The sequence below is a fragment of the Abrus precatorius genome, unplaced genomic scaffold (assembly GCF_003935025.1).
Source record: "Abrus precatorius isolate BTA unplaced genomic scaffold, Abrus_2018 Scaffold1, whole genome shotgun sequence".
Classification (NCBI taxonomy): Eukaryota; Viridiplantae; Streptophyta; class Magnoliopsida; order Fabales; family Fabaceae; genus Abrus; species Abrus precatorius.
Genome location: NW_020874291.1, coordinates 4884461 through 4895864, shown reverse-complemented (window position 1 = coordinate 4895864; position 11404 = coordinate 4884461). Strand labels below are relative to the sequence as shown.

General features: G+C 29.1%; 1 protein-coding gene across 1 annotated transcript; it reads right to left on the bottom strand.

Moving 5' to 3' along the window:
• Nucleotides 1-1759: 1759 nt before the first annotated feature.
• On the bottom strand, nucleotides 1760-6122 carry LOC113858073 (protein SIEVE ELEMENT OCCLUSION B-like). Its single transcript, XM_027490524.1, has 7 exons — nucleotides 5922-6122; nucleotides 5478-5567; nucleotides 4448-4875; nucleotides 3950-4044; nucleotides 3674-3828; nucleotides 3099-3581; nucleotides 1760-2445 (listed from the first exon to the last, which is right to left on the bottom strand). Exons 1-7 carry the CDS (start codon nucleotides 6120-6122, stop codon nucleotides 1840-1842), a joined length of 2058 nt encoding a protein of 685 aa, XP_027346325.1. The 3' UTR covers nucleotides 1760-1839.
• Between the last annotated feature and the right edge of the window lie 5282 nt (nucleotides 6123-11404).

Below are 11404 nucleotides of genomic sequence, written 5' to 3'. Positions count from 1 at the left end.
GTATTAAACAAACATGTAAATTGTTAAAAGGGTAACAAGAAAATACAATTACAATAATAGACTCTAAAATTTCACACATTAAGTTTGATGAATTTTCTTATAAGTTAAGTATGATAGAAGAAGTTGACTCCTCGTAACAACTCAAAAATAAATAGTGGCCCAATTTGATTAATGTCTCACCTAGCTCCCAAGTTAAATAAGATGGCATCGCTAGTTTTTTGCAAATAGAAATAAATCTCAGCCCTGGTTATCCATCTCACAGGATCCTCATCGGCAACTCGACCTTCTTCACCGACTATCAGAACTCGTCTAGTGCCTCACCCCGTAATTTCTTCAGACCTCGACTGCTACTAGCAATTATCTTTTATGGCGTCTTATTCTATTTAATATCGGAAGATTCCGAGTTCTCACCTTTCTTCTTCGGCTATTTTCCAGTTTCTTTAGCGTTTTTGAAGAGTAAAGAAAATAATTTCGACTAATTTTCTGCAATCTCTTTATGTAGTGCCTCCATAGTCTTTTTTGATTATCAAGCCTCATCATCTCCATCACAGCTCTCATAATCGTCAACTCCCTTAAAATGAAATCAATGATAGATTCCATCTCCACAGACTTTGTTGTTTCCTATGAAAGTGTTCTGGTGATTGCTGCTTTCTTCTTTCGTGGTGACATTCACCGTCGAAAAATAATTCAGCAAGTTAGACCAATTTGTTAAATACTCGAAAACATCAATATTAAGAGAGAATAAAAGAAAGTTTGTATTATTTGCAACAACAAAAAATGGAAACTAAATGGAAGAAGAAAAGGTCTTCTAATGTCCTAGAGCAATGCAGAGTCAAACCACAACTAACTTTGCTAAATCAACACATCTTTAACATTTTCTAATTTCTCTCTTTTCTTCACATACACAGTCCAATATTTGGGTCTGGTTAAGCTTTATGGATCACTTTCTCCTTTTACCCATTTTCTTCTCCTCCGTCCCCATCAAGCGGCAAATATGCAGTTTGTGAGATGTATTTATTTTTCAGCAAATTACAGCAAGAAATGTAAGTGTCGGGAAATTACCATAACTAGTTCTTGAATTACAAATATGTCATTTTATTTCTTGAACTACTACCGTTGATCATTTACTCCTAATTTTTGTTATTTTTGAAACTAAAATGACTGTTATTTATTTGATAACGTTAGGGATTAAAATGATAGTCATTTCATAATTTCATATACTAAATGAAATCTTTATAATTTTAGGGATTAATTTGTTGTGTTACTCAAATTGCAATTGAGATATGTGTTCACAACAAAATCCCGTTTCTATCATTTCCTTCGCAAAATGTTAAAACATAAATAAATAAACCGGTGAAATATTTTTATAATTTAAAAAATATCAACTAAAAGTAAAAACAAAACATCAAACCAGAAACACCCTAAACTTTTATCAAACAGGACAGGACATTATTGCTCAATTTGAATTATTGTTTCAACAATATTTAAATTTTTGTTATAATGAATGAGTGCATGAGCCATTTAAGTGTATAAAGGAACTGAGTTACAATCATGTTTAACTGAACCAAGAGCTTGCAGTGCAGGGAATGATTGTATATGATTCTGCTGAATCAAGTGGAGTGCAGAACTAGCTATTTTATTCAAATCAGTTCACTCAATAATACAAGGTACAGACATGTTGCATGAAAATCAATATTTACTAATCTATTACTCAATCAACGGCAAACAAATGCCTATACAGGGAAAAAAAAAAAAAAAAACACTCACAAATTGAAACCAAATTTGAAGTCTCATACAAGACAGGACTAATGCATGTGACACTTGTTTCAAGCATTTGTCTTAGACAATGTCACTGGTTTCACGACCATGGCAACACGTGTATTTAACAGAAGCTACTTCCATATTTCCACACTTATTTGGACATGGTAGCTGAGCTAGAATATCAGTGGGATAATTAGCAAATTCCCTATGTTCGCATTTGTTTGGAACAGTTTTAACCTTGCATTTCTCATAGTAGTCCTTGAAAGCTACATCAAAGCTTACTTCTTGGTGCAATTTCTCTTTCCAAACCTCAAAATCTGCGACAGTTCGAAGCATAGCCTCACCATGACCCAGAAGCTTCACATGAGACCCTTTACTAAGAATTGCCCATCCATTTTTGTCTTGTTTAAGGAGCAACAATCTCTGTATCTCTTTTGTTGTAGAGTCCTGCATTTCTTCACCGCCCTTCCTCATCAGTTTCCTGCTCGCTAGCAAATTGTCTACGGTAATCCAGAAGCGTGGAACAATCTTGGGGCTGTCCCTTCCTAACGGATAGGACTCAATTGTGGTTTCTTCTAGGTTGAGAGTTTCATTCTTTTTCAATTTTTCCACAGCTGCTGTGAATTCTTCAATCCACTTACTGTTGGTACCTCCATAGATGAAGAAGTAACAGTCCCTATTTATCTGTTTTATGAACATGAAATATTATAGATCATTTTATTTTTAGTGCTATCTCAAATTACCAGGAGAGCTGAGTGTTACATGCCACGAGCTAAGAAGCATGAACACTCCTTTTCCTAATTTAATGTTTTTCTCTTGTATTTTTATAGTTTTTAATAAATTTTAATCAATAACTAAGAAGGTATAAGAGAACGCGTTGGTAGCATTCTTCTAAGTATAATCACTAGAATATTACATAAAAAGTTAAATCCCAAGAGAGAATTCATGTTTTAAAAATTAGCATGAGTTATTTTAAACACATGACATGAGTGTTCATGCTTCCTTCATCACAAGCTATGATATTTATCTTTCCTTAATTTAGCCGCCCTGTCTCGGTTGCAAGATGCAGAAGAAACTAACTACCACCACAGATTGCATTGATACAGAATATAGAAGTGTATTTAAATATATGGATTACGTACATGATTCCATTTTGTGTTTTATCAAGTAAGTTGTAAGTAACAGATTAGCATAAATTATTTGGATGCACTGCATTGATTCAATTACTAATGTGGCAGCAGTTTCTTTGGCAGAATCCAACACTGCAGAAACCATCACCAATGAATCATATATATACAAAACAGGAGAAGCATTAATTTGCAGTAGTTAGTGCTTACCAATTCCTTTATTGTTGGACTGAGGCTGATAATTTCAGTCCAAAACCAGTTCCATTGCTGAGTAAGTCGGGTGTGATCAGAGGTTCTGAAAGGGAACCCATCCATCCCCCATGTAGAAATAATCTGCTTTGCATCAGGGTTCTCCACTTTACCCTCAGGGCTTATGAGCATGATAATGGGGTTACCCCTGTAGTTAAATACCTCTCTGATGAGGTCAATTCCTGTTTGGAAATTGAATTCTTTGACCACATACCACCCAACCTTAGTAACATTGTCTAACTTTTTCTTTTGCTCTTCATCCCAAACACCCACTATGGGGATCCACAAAATCTTGAAATCCTCTTTCCTGTAACCCTCTAGCTCTTTTGGATCTTCCTTCAATTTTTCATCTATTGATTTTAGAAGTTGAATCTCGTAGTCAATGTTGTCAAGGCCTGAAATGAACAATAAGACATACTTGTTCCTAAACTCTTCTATTCGAACCTGTTTAGAGTTAAAAGAAATAATAATAATAAACAATTAGGGAGTAGTAGCACTAGAGATAGGACATGTCAAGACTTTACTGTATTACATACCTGTGCTCCTGTGAGGCCATTATAAACCATTGGTCTTGAATCCTGCGAATCAATGGGGATAATAAGAGCTTCCAAAAACTTGACAATTTCAATTTCTTTATCAGTCTGAATGGCATTGATAACATCCTTACGCCTGGAGTAATCTTCTATTCGGCCTGCAATTATCACACAGAATATCCTTTTAGCATTGAAGTTCTATTTTGCAACTTCACTTGTACAGTAAGGAAACATGCTTCTAATGTCAAAAGGTTTGTACAACACAAAACACATAATAACCTATCTGCATCTTGCACTTGTCCTGATGGTCCTTGAAATTTTTGAGAATGAAGTCAAGCTTATAGTCAAATTTTGATAACTCATATCTGTAACCCCTGAATCAAAGCAATTACAATTATGTGAAAAAATTTAGTATATATAGAACGGCTTTGGATCCTCCAATGTTAATAAGTAACATGATAATGATATGTTAAGAGAGAGACACAAACAACGTGAAGTGGTACTATCCACCAATATTTGAGAATAGTTTCTTTATGTTTTAAAGGAATGCTAGCAACGCATTTTTCTGATTGGTCAATTTTTTAAAAATTCAGTAATTTTGGAAAAATGATCAATTTTCGAGGCAAGTATTTTGATGTTTCATGTAAAGTGTGTTAAAGAGTGAGTTCAATTTTCACTTTGTTGGGTTAAAAATATGGTAGAATCCGAATCCTATAAAGAACGGTGTGAATAAAATGTAATGTTGCCCAACAAGATGAATTAATCAATTAAGCTTACTTATCACCCATGATATCAATGTGGCTGGTACAGGTGACCAAGGTACTGATTGTCCAGTATGCTAGAACAGGAATCTCATGCAAAGTGTCTGACAATGAAGGCACATCCTTTATGTTATACTCCGCCATAATTAGCTTCTTCCAATCAGTGATGCATTGAACCACTTGCATGACCTTCTTCACCAAATTGTTAAAGTTTTCTAGGTGCGGCTTGTTTTCCTCTATGCTTTGAAGTCCATTCAACTCAGCCAATGATTTCCCCAGTTTGTCACGTGGGATAGGTGCAAGTTGCCAAAATTTCCCATACTCAAAAGCAAAAGCTGCTAGAGTTATCACTGTTTTTGCATCCCAGGAATAGTCTCTCAACTGTTCAAGTATCAACATTGTTGTTTGATGCGCATATTGCTCACCACGAGCCGTGCATATCATCTGCAATCAGTTATTCCAATTCAATTTTTCTAAGTAGTGCTTGTACTAAAAATTGTTACCATTCTGATATTTTATTTTCAGGTATTTGTGTCTTGCTAAGTTCTCAAACATGTTATTTGCTAGTTTTCAGCATATGTTTGGGTCTCCACCGAGTTTTCAGCATTTAAAACTATTACATTTTTAATACAAATGTATTAGTTTTAGATCAATAAACTTGGCTTTAAGAAACGAAGTTAAAAAAATTGTAAATTTTATTATAGTGTTGGATAATAATAGGTGACACAGCTGGCCTAAATATTGTGTTGAATATACGATACTCAGAATACTCAAAAAATTTTCCTCCTACTGATACTCATCAAATAGTAAATATTGAGGTTCTGTCACGTTATGAAAGATATTTCAAGTACTTCTGTTGGACATTGCAGTAACCCTTCTTTATTATTCTTGTGACATGTCAACTAAATGTTCATCATAACTGCAAAATTCAAATTTTAATGCTAATTATCGATAATGTATAGTAGAAAACAGGGTCGGTCCACTTAATTGATAACAATTTTTACTCTTATGCTAATTTTTCTTTTTAAATTTAATTACAATTTTACCTGGCAAGCAATTCGCTTCAAGGCAGGGAGTCGTGGGAAAGAGATCAATGGACCCTTTTCTTCTCTGAGCTGCTCAATTTGTTGGCCATCCTGTACATGAAATTATGAACATACACATGGTCACTAAAAAAGCTTGCAATCACTTATAAGTCACGTGCAATCATTGTTAGCTACTTTGAATATATGGATACAAGTGTAACAAAAATCATTGAAAAACTCTACTTACAATGAACATAGGATATAGTCCTCTTGGAGAGATACTAATATAATTGCTAAAATCTCAAAAATACCCATGTAATTCATAGAATACACATTGACCATTTGAATCATCTAGATAAATTCAGCTTGGAATCTATAAATGGGTTGTACAAGTATCATTATCCTAAACTAATTACCATAAAACAAAATATGTCAGTTTGATGTACACAAAAGAATGTAGGTTACCTTAACAATCAAATCAGCAATTTCAATTGAGTGATTGACAACGTTTGAAGCAACAATGTAAAGAGCACCAACATCGTACTTTTCAACACAATGGAAATGGGTTATGTACACTTTCTCCAAGATTTGATCGTCACTGACTTCAAATGGGTTCAGCAAGACCTTCTCATGCTGCAGAGTGTTACTGAGAACTTGCTTAGACATGTTGGTGATTCAGCCAACCTGTGTTCAAAAGTATTTAGGCAAATAATTGAAAGCAAACAATGCCTATTTATACAACAAAGAAAAGCACTCTATTTTAAAATGCAAAGCCAAAATAATAACTTCAGTATAGATCAAGAAAGAGAGTGGATTAGAAAATACAAATTTTATGTAGCTTTTGTGGCCCCTAAGTTTGCTTGAAATATTGATTTCATAATATACCCTTGATGGGTTCATGATGTATGATGAAAAATTAAGGGCAAAAGTGACAATTCACTAGGATTCTCAAAACTATTGCCATTCATAAACCTACCTCCATTCAAACCTTCAAGTAAGGAATCTTGGTAACGAACAGTACTAAAAAGAGTGTTATGTTTCGAAAAGATAAAGGTAAAATTGCGAATAAAGAAAACAATATACTCTTGAGTGTTTGTGATATCATTAGTGATGCCCTTGATATATTTATATTAAGATTGGGAAGATTCAAGTTTAAAAAAATTAAATAAATAAGAATATGCTAATTTGTGTGTTTAAATTAACTTAGATGCATGTTTACTGTGAGGTTCTTGTCTACTATACTTGAAATCCAAGGCATAGAATAGAAATACATGAGTACTATACAAGTCAAAATAAAGGGAGATGTTTCCATTGGGTGTCACTTTTATAGGCCTCAAGTATGAAGCACCTTTAATTTGTTGTTCATCAAGATTGGAATGTTGGGGAGATTATTTCACGACAAAAAAAGAAAATATAAAGTGACTATGGCTGTTAACTGCTACGTCATTCATTGATAGCTTTTGAAAGTTAGGGTTTTAGGTTCGGAAAAATAATAATAAATGGTGCAACGAGAAAATCAACGAAAATTTGAAATAATATATACTGATTTAATTTAATTTGTTTACATCCAGCCTTAGTTGAAAGCTGTTTTTAAGAAGAGAATGAAAATAAAATTTGTTGGTAATTTAATTTTTAAAACTGTTTTTAAGGTGAAAAAATAAGAAAATTTGTTTGATAAATTTAATTTTAAAAACTAAAAAAAGAAAATGTGTTTGATTTTATTTAATTTTTTATTTAGTATTTTAAATTATATATATATTTGATATTTAATTTTAATATTTTTTATTTAATTATATATTTTTTTATATTTAAAAGGAAATATTGAATTGAAAAATTATTAAAACAAAGTCATAAAGTTGGTGCAGTGCAGGGAGATGTGAGAATGTTGTGAAACCTTAACCCACTCTATTTATATTTTTTATTTAATTTATTTATTTACAAGAATGTCATTAATGAGAAATAAGTTTTTAGCATCTTGCAAATTTTGGAAAAAGAAATCAAAATTTAAAAACAAAAACACCTTAGAAACTATTCTATATTTTAGTTTTAAAAATTGAAAATAAAAATTTGTTTTTGAAAATAAATTTAAAATTTAAATTAACAAATAAGTTTTGAAGTTTTTAAATTTTAAAAACTAAAAACTCTTTTTAAGAAGGAGAAACAAACAACCAGTAACTATTGCTGTTTATTTTTTATTTTTTTTAATTATACATTAGGCCAATCATAAAAGAATGTGTGGCTTCGTCAAATTTCGTGTTGAAAATCTCGCACCAAATAATATAGCTCTTAGGTTAATTATATTTTTAAGTCTCTTTAAATGTAAATTATGTGCAATTTTAATTTTTTTTTTATCAAATTAAGTGGCTTTATTTTAAAATTATGTAAATTTGGTTTTGTCATCAATTTTTTTAACTTAAAAATCTTAAATTATTCTTTTTATCAAATTACTTCGGTCTTTAAAATGGAATTAAGATAAAATAATTTAAAAAGTTTAAAAATAAATAATTTAATGGGTTAAAATGAAGCAAGTACAAAACTTTGTGCTTAACTTGCTATTTTTAGTGGGTCAAGCAGATTTGACTTGTTAACTCTAGTCTAATTTAGCATTCCTACTTAAACTCTTATCATTTAGTCACAAAAGTAAATTTTGTGCATTCTTATCGTTTGTTGATTGCATATTATTATTCTTATATGTCTTTTGTCACTTTTATTTAAAACTTCTATAATATATATATATATATATATATATATATATATATATATTAAATTCATTAATTTGAATTTAAAAATAGGTAAGTAGTGTTCATTTAATTTTATAATCATCTTTTAAAATACATATATCTCTTTCTTTTAACTTTATCTCATTTTATTTTATTCTTTTTTTCATAAATTTTAAATTCTCCATAATAATTTTAGATTTTTTTTCCTTCTCAATTCATTCTACAATATATGATTACTTAGTATAAATTTTATTTAACAAAGCATACACACATATGAACAAAGAGAGAGCATAGATGATTTTTCTTTTTCTTTGTCCTCTTTGTCTTTTGCTTTCAACATCAATGTAATTCAAAAATAAAATCTTTACCCTATTTGTTATTACTTTGATTGATTGTTTATCTTTATTTATTTCTTTTAGACATCATTTTTATTTTCTTAAATTTTGAAAAAAAATTTTCACATGACCAATAATCATCTTTTAAGAGTTCTTTCTATTTTTGTATGTTTTGTCTCAACATTATATAAATCTAAAAGTACAATCTATACTCTCAACATTATTTGTACATTATTATTTTTTCTTCTACAAACTCCAGAAAAGACATCATTTTTTTTAAATCTATTTCCTTTTTTTCAACACTCATCAAGTAATTGTCTTTCAAGAGATCTTTTTATCTTTGTATTTTTCTTACAACATTATACAATCTAAACATAAAATATTTATTTTTGTTATTATTTTGATATATTTTATTTTATTAATAATATCATTTATTCTTATAACATTCTTTAGTGAGTTTATGATATGTTAATCAAAACTTCTTTCTACAAGATGCATTCAATCTCTTACATTTGATTAATATGTATATATAATTTGTTTCCAATACTAAATAATTAAAGAATTTTTGTTTAACTTTTAAAAAAACATATATTTTGACCTATATTTTTTTTGCAAGTGACTTTTTAGTTTTTTATGAGCTCATTTATTATGATTTATATATCATCCATTTTCATTCTTGGATAATATTTACTATTTGAATAGAGTCTTTGAAGAAGATCACCGGATGATAAAACTCTTTTAAAATCCTCTCCCTTTCGCTTTTTTAGTTTTTATTTTTTATTATAGCAATGAATTCATCACCCACTCTTTTCACCAATAATTATTTTAAAAAATAATTAATATAAATTTATCTATCTATCAATAATTTATATAATTAAAAACTAATTTAAAGGAAAATTTTCTGATGTGTCACTATCTCATAAAATGCTTCTTTAATAATTTTTTAACACTTTTTATTCAGAGAAATTTTATTTAAATAAAACTAATGTGTTGGTATTATTATTATTATTATTATTTTCTCATTTTTATTTTCTAAAATCTCACCTGTTTTAATCAGTATAGATATTGAGAAGTTATTATAACTTGTCAAGAAATTTTGAATTTGATTTATAAATGTGTGTAACACTTTTTTTTAAAATATTTTTATTATATTTATATAAATTTTGATAAAAATTAATTAAAATAAGTAACATTTTAGATGAATTAAGAAAAAGTTTATATTAATTTAAATTTTAAAATAATAGAAATTATCAAAATTTTAAGATTTTATATGTAAATCTTATTCATAAAAGAGATATAAATTTACTTTCACAATTTAATTTCAACATTAAGGTAAAAATTAAAATTTACATTTTAACAATTTACTTACTTTAGTTACGTATGTATTACAAATTTAAAATACAACAAAACTGTTTTCCAACAAATTAAATTTTCAACTAAGGATGGATGTAAATTAAAATTGAGATAATTAACTACTAAATATTACAAATATACTTCATATCATCATTTATAGTAGACTTTATCAAACATTACAAGTTTTAAAATTAATATCAATTTCTAATTAGGACTTAATCAAAATTATTACAACCTCAACATAACTTTAAGTCCTAACACAACAAATTATACCTAACAACACCACTAAGAATATGATCCTAAAATGGATCAATCTTCTTTTATTTCTTCATTTCAATTCTTGAAAAATAATTTATAAGGGTAAGTATTTATCGCTCCAAGAAATCTTATATTTTATAAATGAATCAAGTAATACAAAAATATTATCTAATATAATACATCATTTTAGAAATAATAATTAAAAAATAAAGTGTTATATGGGTTACAAAGTTGAAAAATTGTGAATAAATGTGTTAGTGTGAGTTAAAGATCATAATTCTTTGTTTGTGACCATTTGACATTTACGTTGTAATATCACTATTATAAATAGTGAATTATACTCATGTATTTGGAGTGACAAAATAATAAAATCCTCCTATTATTATAATTTTTTCTTTTATTTCCCAACAAAGTGGTATCAAGAGTAGTTCGATCTTGAGAGTTGAGAGAAACATCTCGAGAATTGAATGAAACACTTTGATAGTTGAGAGATGACAAATAATGGCCTAAATATGTTTTAATTTCCACGTCTCACCAGAGGAAATTATGATAATTGGTTTCGACGCATAAAAGTGTTACTAGGGTCTCAAGATGCTTGAAAGATTGTAGAGAAAGGTTATGATAAGCCTCAAGATGAGGCTATTTTGTGACAAAATGAAAACGATGCTTTGACAAAGCAAAAGAAGAAAGATCAACAAGTACTTGCATTTATCCATTGTAACATCCTTATTTTATTTAAAATAATAAGAGTAAAATTTTTATATTAATATGAAAATTCAGTTAAATTTATTACCGGTCAAATATAACATGTGAAATTATCATATATTATGTTTATTTTACTTAACTATACAAGAACTTTGAATAACAAAACAATAATAATTAAAAAAACTTTTAAGAGAAAACATTAAATAACATTAACATACATTGTTCTCTTAATATACAAAATATTAACATTGACAAAATATTCATTAAAATACATTAAGACTCTTTTTTAACATTTACAAGATACAAAATATTTTAAGTCCTAATGAGCAGCCTATCCACCAAAAGACTAAGTTGACACTAATCATCTCTGTGCCATCCCTGTATCGTCGCAATATCATCCGAGTCGAGCTCGTCATCCAATCCGAAATATAGATCACCAGGGTCTGCAATAACCTGGGTACCTATAATCCGCTCAAATGTCCATTGAGATAGTCTCCCAAGATGATCGTGGGTCACGGTGCCAAGAAAGATATATACACAGAAAGTGTGATGGATTCTACTTATAGGAAAATAAAAA

Coding starts and splice junctions, on each gene's coding strand:
- LOC113858073 (XM_027490524.1), bottom strand. CDS start 6,122: ATGTCTAAGCAAGTTCTCAGTAACACTCTGCAGCATGAGAAGGTCTTG. Junction 4,045..4,447: donor ATTGATATCATGGGTGATAA/GTAAGCTTAATT, acceptor GCTTTGATTCAG/GGGTTACAGATATGAGTTAT. Junction 3,582..3,673: donor ATGGCCTCACAGGAGCACAG/GTATGTAATACA, acceptor AACTCTAAACAG/GTTCGAATAGAAGAGTTTAG.